This window comes from Gloeophyllum trabeum (genome assembly GCF_000344685.1).
Source record: "Gloeophyllum trabeum ATCC 11539 unplaced genomic scaffold GLOTRscaffold_00009, whole genome shotgun sequence".
In the NCBI taxonomy this organism is placed as follows: domain Eukaryota; kingdom Fungi; phylum Basidiomycota; class Agaricomycetes; order Gloeophyllales; family Gloeophyllaceae; genus Gloeophyllum; species Gloeophyllum trabeum.
The window spans coordinates 1,653,642-1,673,933 of NW_006920418.1; the positions used below are offsets into that span (position 1 = coordinate 1,653,642).

The 20,292-nt window shown below is 52.4% G+C and overlaps 9 protein-coding genes across 9 annotated transcripts; 5 read left to right on the forward strand and 4 right to left on the reverse strand.

Moving 5' to 3' along the window:
- Nucleotides 1-669: 669 nt before the first annotated feature.
- Nucleotides 670-2,454, forward strand: GLOTRDRAFT_116896 (Pkinase-domain-containing protein; the record flags this gene model as incomplete). Its single annotated transcript, XM_007869459.1, has 9 exons — nucleotides 670-796; nucleotides 849-919; nucleotides 974-1,065; nucleotides 1,115-1,139; nucleotides 1,198-1,266; nucleotides 1,316-1,722; nucleotides 1,776-1,884; nucleotides 1,942-2,037; nucleotides 2,093-2,454. 9 exons carry the CDS (start codon nucleotides 670-672, stop codon nucleotides 2,336-2,338), a joined length of 1,242 nt encoding a protein of 413 aa, XP_007867650.1. The 3' UTR covers nucleotides 2,339-2,454.
- A 246-nt stretch (nucleotides 2,455-2,700) lies between these two features.
- On the reverse strand, nucleotides 2,701-3,957 carry GLOTRDRAFT_130728 (NAD P-binding protein; the record flags this gene model as incomplete). Its single annotated transcript, XM_007869460.1, has 4 exons — nucleotides 2,701-3,243; nucleotides 3,303-3,455; nucleotides 3,512-3,699; nucleotides 3,768-3,957. The coding sequence occupies 4 exons, from the start codon at nucleotides 3,955-3,957 to the stop codon at nucleotides 2,701-2,703; spliced, it is 1,074 nt and encodes a 357-aa protein (XP_007867651.1).
- A 537-nt stretch (nucleotides 3,958-4,494) lies between these two features.
- GLOTRDRAFT_116897 (uncharacterized protein) lies at nucleotides 4,495-6,050 on the reverse strand. Its single transcript, XM_007869461.1, has 3 exons — nucleotides 5,432-6,050; nucleotides 5,235-5,375; nucleotides 4,495-5,169 (listed from the first exon to the last, which is right to left on the reverse strand). Exons 1-3 carry the CDS (start codon nucleotides 5,912-5,914, stop codon nucleotides 4,654-4,656), a joined length of 1,140 nt encoding a protein of 379 aa, XP_007867652.1. The 5' UTR covers nucleotides 5,915-6,050; the 3' UTR covers nucleotides 4,495-4,653.
- Nucleotides 6,051-6,135: 85 nt separating this feature from the next.
- GLOTRDRAFT_130730 (uncharacterized protein) lies at nucleotides 6,136-6,844 on the forward strand (the record flags this gene model as incomplete). The annotated part of the gene is made up of 4 exons (XM_007869477.1): nucleotides 6,136-6,355; nucleotides 6,411-6,506; nucleotides 6,554-6,645; nucleotides 6,707-6,844. 4 exons carry the CDS (start codon nucleotides 6,136-6,138, stop codon nucleotides 6,842-6,844), a joined length of 546 nt encoding a protein of 181 aa, XP_007867668.1.
- Nucleotides 6,845-7,337: 493 nt separating this feature from the next.
- GLOTRDRAFT_130731 (uncharacterized protein) lies at nucleotides 7,338-8,253 on the reverse strand (the record flags this gene model as incomplete). Its single annotated transcript, XM_007869476.1, has 4 exons — nucleotides 7,338-7,538; nucleotides 7,598-7,783; nucleotides 7,846-8,092; nucleotides 8,156-8,253. The coding sequence occupies 4 exons, from the start codon at nucleotides 8,251-8,253 to the stop codon at nucleotides 7,338-7,340; spliced, it is 732 nt and encodes a 243-aa protein (XP_007867667.1).
- A 3,734-nt stretch (nucleotides 8,254-11,987) lies between these two features.
- Nucleotides 11,988-13,019, forward strand: GLOTRDRAFT_130732 (uncharacterized protein; the record flags this gene model as incomplete). The annotated part of the gene is made up of 5 exons (XM_007869462.1): nucleotides 11,988-12,090; nucleotides 12,145-12,296; nucleotides 12,352-12,379; nucleotides 12,435-12,472; nucleotides 12,525-13,019. The coding sequence occupies 5 exons, from the start codon at nucleotides 11,988-11,990 to the stop codon at nucleotides 13,017-13,019; spliced, it is 816 nt and encodes a 271-aa protein (XP_007867653.1).
- Nucleotides 13,020-13,357: 338 nt separating this feature from the next.
- Nucleotides 13,358-14,949, forward strand: GLOTRDRAFT_111655 (periplasmic binding protein-like II). Its single transcript, XM_007869463.1, has 10 exons — nucleotides 13,358-13,399; nucleotides 13,471-13,551; nucleotides 13,613-13,667; nucleotides 13,731-13,820; nucleotides 13,881-13,964; nucleotides 14,032-14,102; nucleotides 14,177-14,289; nucleotides 14,349-14,549; nucleotides 14,606-14,679; nucleotides 14,733-14,949. Exons 1-10 carry the CDS (start codon nucleotides 13,375-13,377, stop codon nucleotides 14,821-14,823), a joined length of 885 nt encoding a protein of 294 aa, XP_007867654.1. The 5' UTR covers nucleotides 13,358-13,374; the 3' UTR covers nucleotides 14,824-14,949.
- A 61-nt stretch (nucleotides 14,950-15,010) lies between these two features.
- GLOTRDRAFT_139664 (uncharacterized protein) lies at nucleotides 15,011-17,578 on the reverse strand. Its single transcript, XM_007869464.1, has 3 exons — nucleotides 16,935-17,578; nucleotides 15,480-16,878; nucleotides 15,011-15,415 (listed from the first exon to the last, which is right to left on the reverse strand). The coding sequence occupies exons 1-3, from the start codon at nucleotides 17,413-17,415 to the stop codon at nucleotides 15,331-15,333; spliced, it is 1,965 nt and encodes a 654-aa protein (XP_007867655.1). The 5' UTR covers nucleotides 17,416-17,578; the 3' UTR covers nucleotides 15,011-15,330.
- Nucleotides 17,579-17,796: 218 nt separating this feature from the next.
- Nucleotides 17,797-19,035, forward strand: GLOTRDRAFT_44118 (uncharacterized protein; the record flags this gene model as incomplete). Its single annotated transcript, XM_007869025.1, has 4 exons — nucleotides 17,797-17,848; nucleotides 17,906-18,127; nucleotides 18,184-18,424; nucleotides 18,474-19,035. Coding segments are annotated over 4 exons (1,077 nt in total), but the record flags the coding sequence as incomplete, so codon positions are not given.
- Nucleotides 19,036-20,292: the final 1,257 nt, after the last annotated feature.

A 20,292-nucleotide genomic window follows, 5' to 3' on the forward strand; every position in this document is an offset into this window, starting at 1 on the left:
GGCCCTGATGAGGACAATGAAGGTTGGGATTGCAACAATGGCGTGGCAGGGGGAGGAGGGTATACGAGTCGAAAAAGACGTAGGCTCAGTTAGCAGAGCACGGATGTATACTGTAAATGCAGATGTGACCATACACCACCATCAATACCTTACTCGACTATTGCACTCAAGTTCTATCGGTAACGTCGAGCCCAGCTGGGCTGACAATATGGGCTCACCACCTAGCGACTACATCGGGAAGATATAGAGTCAAGATCAGATCATGATCTTGTTATCAGGGAGTCAGAGACATCGCAGGCAGAAGGATGCATTATCAATAGTATCTACGCGACACGATTAGATCAACGTTTGCCGGAGTTGTGGGTGCCGCCGGCATGCCACGACGACTCGAGGTCATTGTGGCCCATGAAATGAACCTGATGTCCAAATCTGGACATGACATGTTCCCAAGTTGGCGGTGTAGTCATAATGATTTAGAGGACCGTAACCATCCGGAGGCTCGTCAGGCGGAAGAGGGAGGTCAAAGGTGGGCAAGGCTGCCATGAACGAGAGTAGATCGCGCAGCGTCGGCCGGTGTACCGGTAGAGTCTGGCGTCGGAGGCGTGTTGTTTGCCTTTATTTGATCCTTCGTAGCAATGCTGCCAGTGGCTGAACTGGCACTCGTTCGCAATGGCTCTCCCTCCTCAGCTCTTCAAGGTCTTGGATAATCTCAAGGACCAGGCAAAGGACGCGCTTTGGGCGCTGTCGTCCTGCATATGTCAGCAGTCGGCAAAGGTAAAAATAAATGGAAGGACATGTACGTTCACTCGCTTGCTGCGCGTCATCCCAGTAGTTGACCGCCTCGGTAGTCGATATCGTCAAGGTCCTCGGGGAGGGAGGCTTCTCATTCGTGTATTTGGCCCAGGATGAAAGCAGCGGGGTGAGCATTCTGTGGTTCTAAGGTACGCGCCTGGCCTAATCCAGAACATATAAGCGGCAATTCGCCCTGAAGAAGATTCGGTGTCCTACCGGCTCAGAGGGTGTGAAGGAAGCTATGAGGGAGGTGGAAGCCTACAGAAGATTCAAGTACGTGAGTCACCGTACGTTTATGGTTTGCTTGACTGACTCCCAACAGACACCCAAACATCATCCGCATCCTGGTACATTCCTCCACTTGCGCAGCTGCGTTATTTCCTATAATGTCTCACAAGGCCGTAGGACTCGGCTGTCGTCCAAGACCCAGAAGGCGACGGTAAAATTGTCTACCTCTTCCTCCCCTTATACAAGGTACGCCTACCTCTCGCCTCCGCTCTACCGGCCTGCGAACGCTCCCTAGCGAGGCAACCTGCAAGACGCTATCAACGCCAACCTCATCAACGGCTCACATTTCTCAGAAAAGGACATGCTACGCCTGTTCAAGGGGACGTGCGAAGCCGTCCGTGCAATGCACGACTACCACGGGCCCAAGGCATCCACGAATCCTTCCCGGACGAACCTCGGGTCCTCATCTCGGCGGCAGCAGCGTAGTCCCAGCCCATCTCGACACTCGGACGAGATGCTCCCGCATCCTGAGGGCGATAACGAGGGTGGTTATTCCTACGATGGTGCGAGCGTACCGTTGGTAACGCGGCAAGCCGAGGACGAGGGAGACGTCGTGTATGACGGAGACCAGGAGCTGGCCAATGATGACCACACCGGCGAGAAGGAATTGATACCATATGCCCACAGAGATCTGAAACCTGGGTGCGTATCTCCGCCCTCTTTCCAGCTTTGCCCTTCTTACTTGGTGCCTGTAGGAATATTATGATCGCCGACGACGGCGTCACTCCAATATTAATGGACTTTGGGAGTTGTATGAAGGCCCGGATACCGATCGAGAACCGTTCACAGGCGCTGCTGCAACAGGTCAGCTTAACCCTCAGATAGCACCTCGCATCGCAGGTTAGCTTATATAAACTGCAGGATATTGCGGCGGAGAAGAGTACCATGGCCTACCGAGCGCCTGAACTCTTCGATGTCAAGACAGGCATCATGCTTGACGAGAAAGTTGACATATGGGTAAGCCCAGTCTCGGTCGTCGATTCCGCAAGTCCCGTTTTGATATCCCTCGCAGTCACTGGGCTGCACGCTCTATGCCCTCGCCTACTCTCACTCGCCCTTCGAGAATCTGCAGACGACGGAACAGGGAGGCTCAATAGCCATGGCCGTCATGAATGCGCGGTACAAGCATCCGGCGTCGTCGTACTCTCAGGGCTTGAACGACTTGATCGACAGTATGCTCAAGGTCAACCCGAAGGATAGGCCAGATATACATCAGGTCATCGAGATGACCGATAGGGTATTGCAGAGTCTGAGCTGAGGCGCTGTGATTGAGTAGAGCTTTCGTATTTATTGCTGGTTTGGTGTGCCCATCGGACTATCGTTTTCATCATATATCCGCTTTCGTCACGGAGCGATGTGCGTCGTTCCTGCATGGGACTGCGATGACCCGAATTTTGAGGAACTATTCGGGTGGTAGCTGGAAGCGACCTGCAAGGTTTTAGGCTCTTCTTCCACACCTTGCATTCCGGCCCTGGAGGCCTTCCATCGGAAGCCACTCTCCCGCATATCTGAGTCGATAATGGTTGATCTATGCCAGAGAAATACATGCTACGGATTCCAAAGCAACTGGTACTAAATTCTCCCGGATTCATCCCACTTGGGACCGTCCGACGACCCTTGTCAAAGGCCCTTCGTCCTCTCAAGGTTGAAAGGCTGACCTCCGCTATCTTGGACGTCCTTCAACAAATCTCCGCGCAGCTTCCCCTCGTATCTTACTTCCTTCATCCACTTCTCTAGGGAGCGAGTCCCGGGATGGACCTTTCTAATCCACTCCATATCTCGCTTGACAATGTCATCCCTCCACACCCTCCAGAAGCCCGAAAAATTTTGCCTCCAAGTGGTCGTCCCGTCACCTACCTTCTGCTCCCGCGCGACAGGTCTATCGATACCATTCAAGTTCGCGAACCACTCATCGAGCGACTGCTTCACGAAGATAGCCTTGTTACCCGTGACCGTCTGGAAGCTAGCGACGAGGTAGTCCCACCCGACAATGTCGCTGGCGATCTCGAGATCCTTCGTGGATGTCTTCGCACGGTGGTCAAACGTGTAGCGCGCCCACCAGCCGAGGTCACCCAGGGCGATCATGGGGACATGCCCGTTCCCCACTGGACTGGCAAACACGTACGTGCCGTCTTCGCGTTTGTTAAGAGGGCCGAACATGTGCTATTCAAGAAGTCGTGTTAAGGGGCTATCCGGCTGCATGCATGAGTTGAACGGCTTACGATATTCAGCATCTCCATGTAGGGTCCGGTGGTGACCACGGACCAGGACATATCGTTATCACTCACTACGGAAGGTTGTGCTTTCATCCAGTCAGCGACCCTGCCCTTGGCATTGTAGTGGTCGCACTTGTAGTCCGGGTTGTAGTTAGCCAGCTGAATGCTCACATCAGCGGGCGAATGCAAACGGGGGAAGGAAATAGGCATTCTACCTTGGTCACATAATCGAGGTTGCTCCAAACGTAGTGCCTGACCGACTTGACTTGCTTCGCTAGTTCGAAGATCCTCATTCCTATGTAGATCTCCTTCTGTTCTGTGATCACGAAACCATCCGTGTTGACCCAAGCGCCGTAGACGCCTGTCAAGGCTTTCTCCACGACAGCAAAGTCATCCACTGAGCCTAGAATTGAAGCAGTCAGAGTCTTAGTAGTGCATAACCGCTATCACAAATTCAAATCCTTTACGGACCTTGGACCAGCTCCACGCCTTTCCCTGCCAATGCGCGGGCGCGGTCATTGTTAGGGTTGCGCGTGAGTGCCCGTATGGCATACGGTGACGGCGTGCCGTCATCGCTAGGCGCAAGCAGAGCATCTATGACCGCGAGCCCCTGGGCACCCGTTGCGCCAATAACGAGGATGAGTTTCTTTGAATTAGACATGTCGACCTTCGAAAGCTGTGATTTTTACCCTAATTACGCGAGCACGACAGCACCTTTTATACGCAATAGGGCGCTTATGGCTCTCTAAAGCCCGCCTGACTGCGAGACACAAGTCAGCCCCTCGGTCCCGGTCGGGCTGATGACCGAGGGGAAGTCTTGAGTATCGCAGTCAGGCTGTGGTACGATTGCGCGATACCCTCTAGGAAAGCTTTGTCAAGGGATACTGAAGTCAATACTGTCGTGCCTTCCAGCTCGGGCAGCAAAAGGATGGCCGACTGGAGCGAAGTAAACACGAACTACAAAGAAGCACAGTGATGTGTCACAGTCGGATGCAAAAACACAGTCACGCGATATGTCGTCGCGAGCGTAGATAGACAACGCCGGGCTGCACGGCAACGGACCGCGTCGGTCATAAAGTCGGATTTGACGACTGCTCGATAAGGCTCGGGGAGTGTGAATCAGCAGCAAGGCCCTGCCAGGAATTCTTGCGCATTACCGCAATGTTGCCCGACCGTGATACTTACCCTTATTTGGGACCCTACTCGATATTGGGGAAGAGTTGGCTACAAGACGATCATGACCATAACGAGCCTGCATATTTCCTATGGTCTCTTCGAAGTTGCATAGATACCTGAGACAGATCCACTTTCCTACCCACGAAAGAAAAGTCATCAAGAAGTGACCCCTTGGCCGGACTCACTTCGCCTTGACCTTCTTGCCCCTCTGCCTTCTGGCCCACTCCTTCTTCGCCGGAGAAACACCATTAGCAGCCCCGTCCAGCTTCGCTTTCTTCGCAGGAGGCTCATCCTTCCCCTCACCGGACTGCCTTGTCGTCCCCTTACTACCCCGCTCGTGTATCATCTTCTGCTTCTTCTTCTTGGACACTATTTTCTTTCCTTCATGCTTCTGTTTCTCAGTCTCCGCCTGCGCTTTATCCTTGTCCTTGCGCATCCTCTCCGCCCGCGGCCCAGATTTATTTTTGGTCTTCCCTTTGCCTTTTGAGGGCGAACCGTCGCCGAGCGGAACGAAATCGTCTCCAAAGTCAGCCTTCGGCGCAGCGGAAGTTGCGGCATCGGGCTGGGCTGGTTCAATAACTGAAGCACCGGACGCATCAGCCTCCGCTTTCTTCTTTTTCTCCTTCTCCTCCCGTGCTTTACGTTTGGCTTCCTTTTGCCGTCTTCGTTTCTCTTCTATAGCCGCTAGTCTTGCTTTCTGCACGACAGGACAAAGGAACAGTTTAAGTGTAACACAGGGACTTAGCTTAGGATGCAACGCACCCGTTTCTCTGCACGCTTGGAGTTTGCGGATATCGGAGGCGGAAGCGGGGTCGTGGATACCACTGTCCGTACATCTGCATCTTTATCCACATCAGGAGAGTTCGCTGCTTTGACAAAACGCCTGTAGCGACGTTTGTGGCCCTAAAAAAAGAAGGTTTAAAACGAACATGATCACCGTGCAAATGGTATCTACGCACACCTGACTCCAGGTGGACCTCTGCCATCCTTTTGTTTTTGAGGATTTTGCCTGGACACACAATGCAGGCTTGAATTTCGGGGTCAAGGGATTTGATGTAAGTGGGGTTTGACAGCGCTTCGGCGACGGTCATTGCAAATGGGACCTCATTTGCTCCTCGCTCATGGCTTTCTTCTTCCTCTTCTTCCTCCCCATCTTCTTCGCTCACTTCTTCGTCATCGCTTCCCTCATCATCATCACCCTCGTCTTCGTCCGAGCGCTTCCTCTTCCTGCCGTTTGACCCATCCTCCTGTGCGCTCTCCGAGCCATGCTCGTCCCCGCTGCCATTCTCAGATACGAGCTCTCCTTCATCACTGTCGCTATCGCTCTCATCCGAGTCAGTGTCGACCATATTCAACCCTAGAGCCTCCTTCATCTCCGAGTCGAGGCCGAGCTCTTCCTCCTTTGCAGCCTTTTTGAGACGTTTCTCCACGCGTTTGAACATGATTTATAGCTCTTGAAGCTCAGTCCCTACAGGCGGGACGTTGACTTGCAATAATATATCCCAGACCAAGGCAGCAGCCGGAAGTGTTCGTGCAGAATAGAGCCCGTCCTGTCCTGAGTTGATAGTCTGGTAGATCGAGAGAACCAAAAATAGCTCGCGAAAGCAGCAATTATGATCGGAGTATTTAGGTTAGGGTTTCCCCAGCCTTCAGCTGGCTTATGATGTCTAACCTGCCTGTGTCTCCCATCACGCCCTCTAAACGCCTACCCCCGCCATCGCCACTGCGATCTGCAACGCTTCCAGTACCACCGACATCCCCGCTTCCAGGTGATAGAGAGCGCAAGCAGAGCAGCAGGGCAAGGGATCTACTCAGGAAGCACTATGGACTCGGAGTCGGTGTGCCGCAGCCCAGTGGCAAAGAGAGAGATCCGATGGACTTGGGTAAGTGTACCTTCTCTTGATTGTCCAATCAGTTATACTGAGTTGTCTCGGGTAGATTCGCCAGCATTTGACGCGAAGGCATATTATGACCAGTTAATCACGACCGCTTCCTTGCCTACTCTGCTTAGACGCGAGAACGAGCTGTTATCTGGTCAGTTTTTTCCCCTCCTGTCCCTTGATTAACCATACCTACATCAGGTTTAGAAATCCGTCAATTAGATAGCGAACGCCAAGCCTTGGTATACAACCACCATCATGAACTCATTGCTGCCAGCGACACGATAGCTGCTGTGCGTTCCGACTTACTCTGTTACCTTCTATCCTCTCTGATGCATTTGTCCGGTTGTACAGATGAAAACACGCGCGGAGTCCCTGGACCCCGATCTTGACCGCCTCCGCGAGATCTTCTCGGAAATATCTAGGCTGGGAGCGGATGTAGCAGTCGAGACGGAGCAGGTGCCACCGCACTGTGAAGCGGACAAGTCATAAATACGCCTTCCACGCGTGACGAAGCTATACCGTCCTACCGGGCATGATGGGCTGGATCGCTTCTCTTATGCGGTCCGTGGGCCGATACGCCCTCGGCCTGAGAGACGATCGTCTTTCAGGGCTGTCATCCGCAGCACCAATCACTGGCACGGTGTCGCATAAGCCCAGACGGCGAGGGTTGCTGGAACGAGTGCTAAGGAAATGACTTACGCTGTACGAGCCTAAATACTCATGTGGATCGCGGCGCTTCTACTGTGAATTTGGATGGATCCTGGTTTCTCTTGCCCTGTATTATGCCCCTCCACCCCATTGATGATCAAGCCTTCGTAGCTGACAGGCTGTTGTGTCTTGTCAAACGTATTGGAGTGCTACTAATAGTACAAAGAGAAAAAATTGACCGATACAAACCAACGGTACTGTACGTTTACATATACTTCTCCATCGTACATTCTCTTTAACATGGACTCGCACTTGCGCTATAGATATGGGTATATCAGGCTTTCTGATCCCGGCGGAAAGGAGTCTTGGGTCTCGGCTGCTTCTCCCCGTCAAGCCACACGTCGAGCTTCTCGTCGTAGAACGCCAAGCAGCCCTTGACGTCCGCACATTCGGCATAAGGACTGTCGTAGTACCAGACAACGTTCTCAACCAACTTGCCATTTGGGAGGCGCACATTGAAGTAGTTAGCATCGCCCTGACAAGGGGAGATGCAACGTCAGCTATGTCGACCGTTGACGAGCAGAATCGACCTACCTTGTATGGGCAGTGCGTAGTCAGTTCGGACGGTTCGAGCAGGTCCATCCGGCAATCGCTTCTCGGTATGTAGTACCGAGTGATCAACCCCGTCTCAAACAACAGACGAGGTTGTTGGGAGTTGGCGACCTCCACGCCTTCGACCTCCACGCGGACATGACGGGACGACGGTAGTACATCAATCCTCTACAGTCTGTGTATGAGTCTCCTTCTGCCACAATGGATGTAAACAAGGGAATAGACCCCACCACCTTATACGGATCCTTGGGGTGCCCGGTAAACTGCTTGTCTTCTTCGAACCACGCGTCCATCGCACTCGCTGCAAGCTTGATCAGTCCTTTCAGATCGCCCTGTGTGAATTGCGTCGCTGCGCCCTCCGCACGACGGCCCTCTACAACTACATCGTAAGTGTTTGTCCCTGCCTTCTCTTGAAGGAATTCCTTCGGGATGTCAGAAGCGACGAAGTAGTAGACCGGGTAGTTTGGGTGCTCCCAGCTGGCAGAGAGGTCTTGGTTACCATCGTCGCGCGACTAGTGAACGAGACTGATACATGCTTACACGAGTTTGGCATTCCTGGTGTCTACTATGCATTTATCGTTGAAGTATACGTGGACGCGTTTGGGGGACGTTTCCACATGTGGCAACGTGAAACTCATGATTTACCACTGGAAGTTCTAGTCGGGTGAGGGGTACAGTACCCGGTACAATATGCTCAGATACACGACAAGACTCACGTAGATCGCTTTTGTGTCCCGACGAGCTTGGTCTTAGCAATCGGTGCTCAAACGCGGGTCCGGCGGTTGCCGAAGACTCCTCGGCTGCGTGCCATCCAATAGCAACTCGTAGTTCTTGCTGGCAGCGACGAACTTGAAGTCACTGTCCCCCGGCTGCCCTCATGTTACTGTGCCGTCTGCGTTCACTGAACCATGTTTGGATGACACACGATACATTGTTCGCAAAGCGGGATAACGTCCTTGTGGAAGCAAACCCGATCGACCATTTGAATCCGAACCGGGTCCGTTCGAGGACCGTCCCGAGCCTTTCTTCCCGCCCTCGCGACCCCTCACTTCCGTCATGCCAATGTAATCTTGGGACATCCTCCCCCGGCACTTTTGATGATAATAGGAATATGGAGCATCGCTCTTTTGCTTCGGACGCCACTTCAACTGAAGCGAACTACCAGCACCACCTCTCGGACCTGCAAAGGGATAGACTTTATTAATATTCCTAAATTATAGACCTTTCGTCATGTTCCGGGGGGGGAGGAGCAGAAAGTCGAATATTACTTCTGGATGCAGATCGTCGGCAACTGACTCTCTTATCGTGTCGTCTCTGTGGCCATCGGGGTACCTTCCGTCCGTCCTTTCCCTGGATTCGCACTCTCTTGCTGACTTGAGACGCCCCTTCTTGCTCGTGGTCTTAGTTACCACTCGAGTCCCACTGCCACCTTCTTTATATCATTCTGGCTGATAAGCATCATGTCCAGGTGTCCTTATGTTGTGCGTTTCCTGTTATTCCTTGCTCGACAGGTACTGACAGTGAACACACCATGTTTCACGCTGGGATCGCCTCTGTAACCAGGCGTATGTGTCGCAAGCGCAGTGTTCACTTCGGTTATATCGCCCATGTACGTGCTCATCGTCGCTTTCTCGCATAAGATACTTGTCTTCCCCTTAGTAATGCTGCCGCATCGTTCACACTCACTTCTCATGTCCGCTAGTGTCCCATTACGTGACACCGTCGTGATTACTGACACACTTCTCGCAGTTTTGGTGCAACGCGAGATGCGCGACGACGAAGCCAGTCAAGAAGGCTTACCCAGACAAACGCTCGTTGAAAATCTCCGTATAACTGGCTGATGCTTCTTTCTCCTCTTACAATGCGCTCAACTTGCGATGTTGCTACATGGATGCGGACTCTGCTGGGTGACTGCTGCAGTGATCGCAAGTTAAGATTCTTGAGTCAATAATATTTCCCCTATTCACGCAGTTGATGTTACAGACCGGCCTCAAAAACCAGCCCGAAGTGGTAAGAAAGGTCTTCTGCTGTGCCATAGACATTCAGAACTTCTTCGTGGTCTCCTAAATAGTGGTTCACCATTTCGCTCATGTCCGCCTATGTTGTTTAGCGACATGATTATAAGTATCTTCAGCTTGATATTCATGTTTTCGGCTTTCATATTCTCCGGTGGGCCGAATCAGCTGCATGCCATACAGCCACACTAATAGCTACAGCGCCGGTTTTGCTCGTTATAATCAAGATTCGGGTCCGCGAGCTTGACATCGATTTCATTGTTGGGTCGATCGTATTCTCAGCCTATCTCTACGTCGGAACGTGTTTCGTTATCGGTGCCGTATGGGATTGGTCAAGTATCAGTTGAAGTCGATATGCATGAATGCATACATCACTGATAATCGTTCGGCTACAGCTTACGGCATACATGTTCGCTGCTATATGTACGTCTCCTGTATCTTCTCTGTTGGATCCTACTGAGTCTGCATTCAACAGTCCCACTCACTATCTACCCATATTTGGTCTACCCAGAGGCATCCTGTATGCTAACAAGCGCGGACATGGCCGAAGTTCCTATTCTAGTCCGTTGCTGATCTTCGAAAGCGCCTCCATCAGAGCAAATTGGACGGAGGGAAATAGTATGACTCCTGCGATGAACAAGATGGCGTGTTCGCCTTCGCGGGTCCTAGCAATGGATGTGGATGTCAGGCGAAGTTTCCGACCTTCGCGTTCACTCACGTCCAACCATTCCTCATTTATCTGAGCGATTCGGAGACGCTGTATCTGAAACAAGAATCCGATGTAGGGCCTTGAATCATGACCTCTCCGTTAATTCCTCAATTATGATGACATGAGAATCGTCTGAAGTGGATTGATGCCGCGCTTCAAACGGTTATTATAATAGCTCCCATCTATGTAACAGGGGTTCCTCAAAGAGTGTCCAGGAATAAATCGCATACCATCATCGTGAAACGGCGGGATAGCAAGATCTTGAGCTGCGCTGAGACTGTCCGAATCCACCATAAAGGAAAGTCCGGCAATAGCCGAAAGGGCACCCCTGTTCCTATGTCAATCCGGCGAGAGTCTACCAGGCAATTTACTCAAGGTCACTCGCACTATTTTTTATAATCCTTCGAGTACAATATGCATAAATTTGATACTGTTGGAGGAATACTAGTACGAAGCTGGTGTGGCCGAACATCGTTCCAGCGGGCCTCGACGACGCCCCGGCCGTATCGTGACTCGCGGAAGCAAACCTGATCGACTTCCGCCTTGATTGGCCTGCCGCCGTCAAGATGGAGACGAAAGAGACAAGTTACGATTAGGCGGTATACCTCGGCATGTCGAACATTTGGTCATGCTGCCGCTCCCTTGCGCCGAGAGGTGTAGACGGCCGAGGCGGAATGCTTCCCTCACATTCTCCCCTGCTGCCCTTGTTACGGCACTCCAGTCTGTCGCGTCGCTCTCAACTCTCGACGGCTAATGTACCCAGTACTGTTATCTTATCTTGAGCTTGATCTTCATTCGGGGGCACAACCATGTTCGAGAACGACCCAAGGCTCGAGGCTTACTTCTGGATACAGTTCATAGGCGGCGTACTTCTTACAATGCTAATTGCATCACATCTCTGTTCATCTGCAGGAGAAGGGTATGCATATCATACTTTCTCTGTATGACTTGCTAACATCCACTTCCAATCAGGGCGCCAAATTCGGTCCTCATGTCATTTTATCTATCTTTTTGGTGGATCCCGTTTCCTGGGATGATGTTACTGTACGTGGGCATATCCGTATAGGAACCGGTTCTGACTACTACAATAACCCTAGCTTCTACGCTGGCCAAGCCGAAGGACCACCTCCTTCCCCTGGCGTCTGCGTTGCCAGCTATATTTTCAGCACGATAGTAACTCCAATGTACGCAAAGGCAGCTACCGTCTAAGATTAAGCATTGACAAGTTCATAGTACTGCGTCAGCATCCTTCTCCCTTACCTTTTCAGTCGGTTTCTTCCTCTGAACCTATTGCCGTGATTTACGAAGTCGGTATTGCCAGGTTTGGTATAGCATACTCTGCGCCACAAGACCAGCGAATCGGTTAGTCTGGGAGTGTCCTCATAGGAAAATCATCGTGAGTTCGAAAGACTTTCACGCCACTCTTTACAATTGTGACAAGATTCACCTTGTACATGTCTAGCTTTCCCTGCTACCGTGTGTGGTGGGCGTTGTGTGGTCGCTTGCCTTACTTATCGTGAGCACGCCTCAGTATAGTGGTCCTGGACACTGCTCATCATCAATCACGTCCTAGGTCGGATTGAAAAATCGGGACCACATCGCGCGAGCTGTCCTCTACTGCACCATAGATGAAAGTCAGACGTAAGTCATGGGGAAGGTCTCGCAACTTGTACTCATCCGTCTCTTCTCCAGTCTAGTCGCAGCTAGCGTGTTCAGCTTAATATTCATCATACCCACGTTCGCCCTCGCCTGTGAGTCCAGAGACCCTCCATCTATGACGAAGAAGTTCATGTCAGTATCATCAGCTCGCATAATGTACCTATTATTTAGGGCCCGTGTTCGAGGGAGTTTCCACAATCTCTTTGATGTTCCCTTCATCGCGCGCGCCGTAGTATTTATCGCCTATCTCTTCATTGGGATGGTTTTCATTGCAGAAGGCATATCCAAATGGACGAACGTAAGGTTCATATTAGCTCGACAATCTGTGCTTATGTACTGACGTTGCTCCTAAGGTTTCTTCTGACATTTTCGTCTCGACCTGTACGTGCCTCGTCCAATTCATGGGGAACGGTATAGCTAACTCATTGATTGACAGTTCCCTTAGCAGTTTCTGTTATTTTCGGGTACCGGCAGGTGCGACCGGTTGCATTCTAAAGCCGACTATCCCTGCTGACTATGGCAAAAGGCTACGAATGCCTTGCGCACGCATGTCTTCTACAGGCTGCTAAACCATGACTCCAATGGAGACAGACACCCTTATCCTTTTGGACAGTCGAGTAACTTCAGACCGCGACTTTCGCGAATGGTGACGCCGGACGTCACGAATTTTGGTGTTGCAGATCCGGAAGCTACCGCCTGGCACGACTTCGACCTCTCCACGGATAAGCGCTCCCAAGGATGCCAATACGGCTCCGACTTCCTACAATCGCCCCCTGAAACAGCCAGAAACTCCGTAGAGGACGATCCTAAGCTGGATTTGCCCGTGCGACCCAAGTCACTCCATCTCCCCACTCAAGAAGGCGACAGCGAACGAGACGTCGGTCCCTGGGATATTGGATCCATCCAGTCCAGGAGGGCGCACGCGGTCTATCGACGGGGTTCTGAGCTAGACGGGATGGATATGTCTGATATCCTCTTTGAGTCGGAGCGAGATCCAATACTGGAAGGACATAGACGCTAGTTGGGACGCAGAAATCATAACTACTCGATCCCTCACAAACTACCTAGAATTCACCACTTCCGCCATGTGTAACATGTACAGCTAATAACAAAAATCACGGCGAGAGTAAGCTGCGATGCGCTACTGCTATCTCCCCGGACAAGTTGAAGTAATCCGAATTTATCTTATCGCACTCTATTCCTCGGTCGCCACCGATTTCGTCATTCATCTCAAGTACGGGTTTGGAACACAATTGGAACATATTCTTGTTACTTAGTCATTCCAGTTTCCTGAGTAAACGGGCGTAGACGGGTTCAGCTCGTCTAACTCTCACTGGTTTTGTATCAACGTTAATAACACGCCCATAAGGTAAGGTATGGCGCCTTTGCGTGTTGGATACGGTACGTTCTTCACTCGTGTGTAACTGAGGCCAACGTTCATGGACGAACGAATCTACCGCTCACCTATACAGTCCGAGAACACTTCTCGTCACCCTTGCTGCAATACGCCGACGAGGATAAGGGCAAGACTTTCGTCCTGGTAGAATGCCCCAGTAAGTTGCAGACCTTCCATTGGTCACAACAGGTCGCTTACGAGCTACCGCCGCTGTATAGGCGGAACAGGGCAGCTCATTTCACGGTTGACTAACGATGAAATTGATGTTGCCATGTGAGCATCCTCGAAGGGTGCAGCCGTAATCCGAGCCAGACATCTGACTTGATACACTACGAGTGCTCTCACCGACCCCTTGATCTCCGGAATCGCCAAAGGGTCGGACGCATATAAACTGGTCGGGAGCTATGTCACGTCCCCACTGAACTGGTTGGTTCAGCCAATGACACCCTAGCCTGGCCTTGACGACTTAACACAAGTTGCTGTTAGGGCTGTCATTACTGGAAAGGACTCCCAGTATCAGCAGATCTCGGACCTGAAGGGCACACCCATCGGGATATCGAGGCCTGGAAGGTCAGTCGTATCTGTTGCACTGTGCATTAAAGCTATGTTCATTATGAGCATGCATCGGACCCTCAAGTGGAAGCCAGACCATGGCTTTCGTTATGGCTCTACAACAGGGTTGGCCTACCGAGGAGCTTCAATTCAAAGGTAAGGGACAACCTGCACCTCTTTCGTGCCCCCCCCCCCCCCCCCAACACTGATCGGCCCATCTAACACCGCAGTGAATAACGACATCCACGGACTAGTAAAATCCGTCAATGACGGCACTACTAGCGCGTTCATGTGGGAATGGTTTACGACCAAGCCATGGGTCGACTCGGGGGAAGTCCGCTTCGTGAGTGCGATATCCCTTCGTTCTGCGCCTGTCCGTTAATTACTTTGGACGGAGACTAGATTGGTTCAGTCCCTACGCCATGGCCCTCCTGGCTCATAGCCGCGCACCCCTCGCCCGAGCGAGCTCCGCCCGAGACCCTTAAGACCTTCTTGAACACCCTGTCCACACATGTTCGTGACTTCGACTCTGAGGAGAAGCGTATCAAGGACGACGTGGAGTTCATCAAGAAGACATGGAATTACCCTGAGGAGGATGTCAAAGTTGGCATTCCTGCTTGCTTATTCCAAGTGTCATGTTGATCGGACGTTTCTCATAGGCATGGTTGAAGACGGTCGGATATCCCCAGAATTGCGCCTCAATTCCGGGGAAGGTCATCACAGATACTCTCAGGCGGGTCGTTTCCCTTAGCAGAACATACACTCCAATCTGACGGTGCTCTATAGTGTCTTGGTGAAAGCAGGTGTCGTCAAGAGCCCAGAAGGGGGGTTCGATGTCAACCAATTCGTGAATACGGCCATCGCAAATCTTGTCTGATTGCGAAAGGATGACTGTGCAGTAATGGGGAAGCGCTTGCGGTGTTGTATGAGGGCTGGCTGTATAACCTAGGGAGATGTGCCCCGATAAGAATATAAAAATACAAAAATGAGTACTGCACCGGTGACCATCGATGCATTGTCGATTCAACTGTTGAATATGCACCGCCGTACGTACAAGAAACATCGCATCCATTTTCTAGCGCTATCTGGTGTGGTATGGTATATTATGTACATGCTATGATGTAAGTCGTGGCTGCATGGAAAAAGGGCGTGAAGAGTCCTTGAGTGTCTGAGGGGTAGCAATACAAGAGAGCGAAGGTATTATGGTAACAGCACTTAGGGATCAAAACGTAACGTCGGAGCGATGCTGATGAAAGTATACAGTGGATGAGCGATCCGAAGATAGCAAGGTCTATTAGATAACCGCCGCGTAATGCGGACTCTGGAGGGAAATCCGTGACAGGAGGTCAAAACCGTTACTTGGAGGAATGGATACAGCAAGAGTTCAATAATGAGATTGCGTCCGTGGAGTGTGCATCAACGTGTTGGCTAGGCTTGGTTGCGGATGGGGACCCACAGGAGTCAGGAGTCTGCAAATGTAGCAGGGACGCTGTTAGATGAATGACGGTAGGAATAGCTATTGAAAAATCTTACTTTAACCAGATCCTTCCTCCATGGGATTTCTCCCTCACAACTTCCCACTCGCGCTCGCCCGTTTCGTCGCCGCGGATAGCATCCAGCAGTGACTGCTTCCCCTCCTTCGTCCCTTCACCTTCCAGGACCCACTCACCCTGCCAACCCTCGCCCAAACCTGGGCGCAGCTGAGCCTTCAGCACAGCCAACCACATGTACTTCTTTACCGGTACCCGTCCCGTGGGAGAACGCTTACTCGGCACAGAAGTTCTCATGTAAGCTAGGGTCATCTGAGGTGGAGATGTAGGCGATGGAAGGGTGAGGACGTAGGTGGGATCGACGAAGAGGGGGAGGATATGGGCGTAATAGAGGGGTGACGGCAACGTCAGCGGATTTTCTATGGGTGGCGGGGCAGGAGGGCGAAAGAGCACCAAGGAGTAGCCGTTGAACATGAGCCAATCGGCCTGACCATCGCGATCCTGGTCTTGATCCTCGGGCACGTAGCCAAGGTTGCATACGATATCACCGGACGACAAGTGATCCCACAACCCCGCATCGAGGAGGAGATCCTCGCATGCCCGAATGGAAGCCTCTGACAGGCGTGAACATGGAACGAACACACGCAAAATCGGCGCGCGTGATCGAGATGTCGCAAGCTGGATATCGTGCGGTGATCGTGATCCACCCATGAACGACCCAGGCTCCGAGGACTCGCGCTCCAAAAGCCGCGGTGAAGGCGAGGATGTGGGACTGGACAGAGAAGAATCGCTGGAGGACAGCCCAACCGAAGCAAAGCGCCGATGGGGCCGCTTCAGGGCGGCAGATTCTCCCTCATCTTCTGAGATGTACCCTTGATTCCTGAAAGCTCTCCTCCAACCACCTGAGTAAAACCGCAGCGCGACAGGCTCCTCTGCAGGCGGGGGGAGAGGAGCTTGCGGTTTCCCACCAAATATAGACATCCTATTTTTGCGCATTGTTGACGTGGACCTCTCGTGCATCTTCATCGCAGAAGACGATCGACCAGTGACGCGAGTCGTTAAATTAAACAGGGAGCTGACGCTGCGTGTGGTTCGAGCTGATGATTGACTACTGCTCCGAGCACCGCTGCTCGCGGAGCGCGCATCGAGGGATCCGTCCCGTCCCTTGAGCCCAAAATACGACAGAGGTGCCGGGAACACCAGTTCCTTAACACCCGTCTGCATGGAACTCAGGCTGAGTCGGCCGTCCTCAGACTCGGGGGAACGCGGCAGAACGGCGGAATGGATCAAGGATTGGAGGAGGAGGACGAAGCGAGAGTGTGCGAGAGTCGCAGCCACGTACTTGTTAGTGAGATCATCCTGCTCAGGGGTCGGCAATAGGGCAGATAGCAAGGACAGTGCATGCATCGGATACTGGTGCAGCGGAATGCTTTGGGACATCACTAGGAGGACATCGCGATCAGACCACAACAGCGTCAAGAATAGATCGGAAACGCACTGAAGAAGTTCAAGTCTCTTAAAGTGACCTTCATCTCCCGATGACGATCCAGGTCAGCATGGCGCAGACAGAACCGGTATCCAGGTACATAGTTGGAGAACACCACGTCCTTCAGCTCGGGCTGGCGGAAGAGCGTCCATCGCAGCTGGCGGGACGTGCATGTAAGAGCATTGAAGTCCCTCCAGGACGTGTGAGTAAGGAAGCACGATAGTATGCGAGGTTGCCGTAAGGTATCGATTAATGACGAGGGAAGAGAAGGCAGCAAGAGACTAGAGAGAGTTTGGCTAGATCTACGATTGTCGACTGTAGCGTACTGTTTCGGTGAGAGGGTAGCTTTGGGCTGCATCTTCTTGTCGTTAACCGGCAGACGAGGCAGGGGACGCTCCCTCGAGTTTGTCCTGAGGGACGCGCCATCGCTGGACGCACTCGTCTCGTCGGAGGCGGTCAAGGACGGCGTCCGCTGCGCGTAAACGTCCGTCATGGCTGCGCAGACAGTGGAATCGTCGCAGAAGGCGCTCCAGGGCTGCGATATATAGGATAAAAAGAGTAGAGCGCTTTAAAAGCCTTAAGGCGGCAGGCAGGCCATTTAGTTCCGGCAGGCAGGGGGGGCAAGACGACAGGCGAAGGAGGAAAGGCGGAATCTTAAAAAGCAAGTCCAACGGGCGCTCCGAGAGGCTGCAGCTCTGTTTGGCTCTGTTTTCCACGCTAAGGGGTGGCCCGTTTGTGGCGCTTCGTTTAGCGAACCCGGTGACCTCTCCATTCATTCATTCTGCCGACTGTCAGCTACGACATGGACGACGTGCGTAATCTGCCCCAGCGTATCCAACAAAACGTTTCGCTTACCCTCTCCTAGCCAAACAGAATCGAGCGTGATATTTTCGGTGGTTCAGATTCCGAGCTTTCAGAAGAAGAAGGTGCGTAAGCGTGCTGCTGGGTGTCTACCGCTACTCAGTGTTTCTATTCAGAGGTAGTACCGCAGCGCAAGCGCCTCTCGCCCCCGCCCGCGGACGACGAAGAGTCGTCAGCAGAGTCGGACGAGGATGAGTATCAGGAAAAACGCGGGGCGCCAACGCCCAAGAAGACGCGCAAGAGCCGTCGGGCAGATGATGACCGGGAGAGGCGGCCAGCGCAGAGGAAGAGGAAACGGCGGCCCATCGCCGAGGAGGACCTCAGTCAACTGCCCCCTGAACAGGGTGAGTGCATGCTGCAGATCCCTGTAGCGAGCTCAGCTGAGATGCCGCCTCTGCAGCCAACAAATTGAAGTTGGATATGCAAATTGAGGCCATCCTCAAATCCAAAAAGTCTTCGCGGCCGAAGCGGAAAAAGAAGGACGAGGAAGAAGTCTTGGACCGTTTCGCCGATGAGGAGGTTTCTCGCTTACGAGAGGCCATGCTCATTGCCGCCGACGATGACGACCAGGCGAACAAGGAGAAGCTGCCTGCCACAGCTAAACTCAAGATGCTCCCTCAAGTTATGGAAGTGCTTCGCAAGTGAGTGGCGGGCTTGGGTCTCGTAGGACTCTACTAACCGCTCGCTCAGGACGGCCCTTGCGCAATCCATAATAGACAATAATCTCTTGGAAGGTGTCAAGCGTTTCTTGGAGCCATTGCCAGATAGATCTCTCCCTGCCCTGAACATTCAGAAAGAAATCTTTGGTATTCTCGGGAAGCTCGAATACATCGACAGTGCTGTACTGAAGGAATCGCGGCTCGGACGCGTAGTACTATTCTATACCAAGTCCAAGCGCGTCACGCCCGACGTCGCTCGCACGGCCGAGAACCTCGTCTCGAAATGGTCCCGTCCCATCATTAAACGCAGCGCCTCGTACCGCGACCGTGTCATTCCGGTTGCCCAGGACGGCGACGCAGTTGGCCAGGAACGCCTCAACGCGATCCTGGCGCGCGCGAAAGAGACCGAGAAGAACAGGGTGCGCAAGAACGCTGTGATGATCCCGCAGCGCAGCCTGGGCAGCTACACGGTCGCGCCCAAGGCCGATGCGGGCTTCAGGAAGAACAATGCAGCCGTGGACGCGGAGATTGAGAGGAGGAGGAGATACGCTGACAGGATGAGGACGCTAAGCCGGAAGGTTACGCAGAAGTAGGCTGATGTGGCCGCGATGGATGGGCGTCTGGGTGGGGATGGTTAAGGTTCTTGGTGTTCATTGAGTCACTCTAGGTATCGTCTTTGTGTATTGTAACTGATCTTGTATTTTTCTGTTGAGAGCGCTTCGCTCGCATCTCGAGCTATGTGCTCCTGCGTGTGCCTCGGGCCACAGCCTTCATGTTAAGTGGGCGGCTGGGCCGCATAAGTTCTGTCAACAGCCTCGTTTCAAAAGTCACCAACATGGCAAATTACCCCCGGAGAACCATCTCTTCCGGGTCGAGCGCAAGCAGCTAGATGTGTAACTGCCTTGACCACGATGTTCGGTGCTCGTAATACTCACGCCGACCTGTACACGCCCAGTCTAAAAAAGGGTTTCGGCAAGGTCAGACACCAGACCCCACCAGGCCCTACGCGTGACATCGACTCGATATAAAAACCGAGGATCAACTTGGCCTCTACTTGACTCGTATGTCGAGTCAAGGTCGGAGTCGGTTATCAAGCTGACATCCGGGCTGGACAACGAGAAAGCGGGTTTTCTGGCCAGCGGGCTTTCACATTTCCAGCAATCGGCGAAACGATAGAGAACTTTCAGAATTTTTCGCGCAGGCAGCCGAGCCCGGAAAGGTAATTATACCCCACTCGGGTCCACAGTGCACCACGACTCACCACTCTTGTTTTGATCAGGACACAGCATTAGCGGAGCAAAATTGGTGATACCCTACTCCAATAAGTAAGCCGTGGAGCGGCTGCTGAGTGCGGAAAATCTCAAACTTCTCTATCGTTTCGCCGATTGCTGTCATACAGCTGCTTGATTTTATTGCTCCTTGCATATGAATAAGAAAATGAAGCATATATTGCAATGCTATCTACAGACACTGTGTATATACAGTACATATAATCTTGTAAATACCAGACTGCCTGTCGCAGTCACACCTATTAGAGCCCGCCTGCCACAATGAAACAGCACATTCTGGACGTGATCATGAGCATAGACCATAATGATATTACAATACACATACCCGATTCACCCTGACCCCAGATGCACTCCACCGACCAAAGCTCAATGTTTGAGTGAATAAAATATCCTTCTGAGTGTTCCTGTATGAATGTGAGTGACATGTCGGGGAAAGTTCCTCATCACTTACCAGTTAGCAATGAGTGTTGGACGTCGCAGCCAGAGCTCTGTCACGCAGGCAGTCAACTGTCTCGTGGTGCGGCGGACGGGCGAGTCAGCGACAAGGAGCGGGAAATCGGG

Excerpts from the sequence above, each read along its gene's own strand:
- GLOTRDRAFT_111655 (XM_007869463.1), top strand. The coding sequence starts at position 13,375 with ATGGCGCCTTTGCGTGTTGGATACG. Across the intron at positions 13,400-13,470 it reads GCCTTTGCGTGTTGGATACG|TCCGAGAACACTTCTCGTCA; the intron begins GTACGTTCTTCA and ends TCACCTATACAG. Across the intron at positions 14,290-14,348 it reads ACTCGGGGGAAGTCCGCTTC|ATTGGTTCAGTCCCTACGCC; the intron begins GTGAGTGCGATA and ends GACGGAGACTAG.
- GLOTRDRAFT_139664 (XM_007869464.1), bottom strand. The coding sequence starts at position 17,415 with ATGACGGACGTTTACGCGCAGCGGACGCCGTCCTTGACCGCCTCCGAC. Across the intron at positions 16,879-16,934 it reads AAGAGACTTGAACTTCTTCA|TGATGTCCCAAAGCATTCCG; the intron begins GTGCGTTTCCGA and ends ATGTCCTCCTAG. Across the intron at positions 15,416-15,479 it reads GGAGGAAGGATCTGGTTAAA|ACTCCTGACTCCTGTGGGTC; the intron begins GTAAGATTTTTC and ends CTACATTTGCAG.
- GLOTRDRAFT_116897 (XM_007869461.1), bottom strand. The coding sequence starts at position 5,914 with ATGTTCAAACGCGTGGAGAAACGTCTCAAAAAGGCTGCAAAGGAGGAA. Across the intron at positions 5,376-5,431 it reads AGGTCCACCTGGAGTCAGGT|GGCCACAAACGTCGCTACAG; the intron begins GTGCGTAGATAC and ends TTCTTTTTTTAG. Across the intron at positions 5,170-5,234 it reads CCAAGCGTGCAGAGAAACGG|AAAGCAAGACTAGCGGCTAT; the intron begins GTGCGTTGCATC and ends CCTGTCGTGCAG.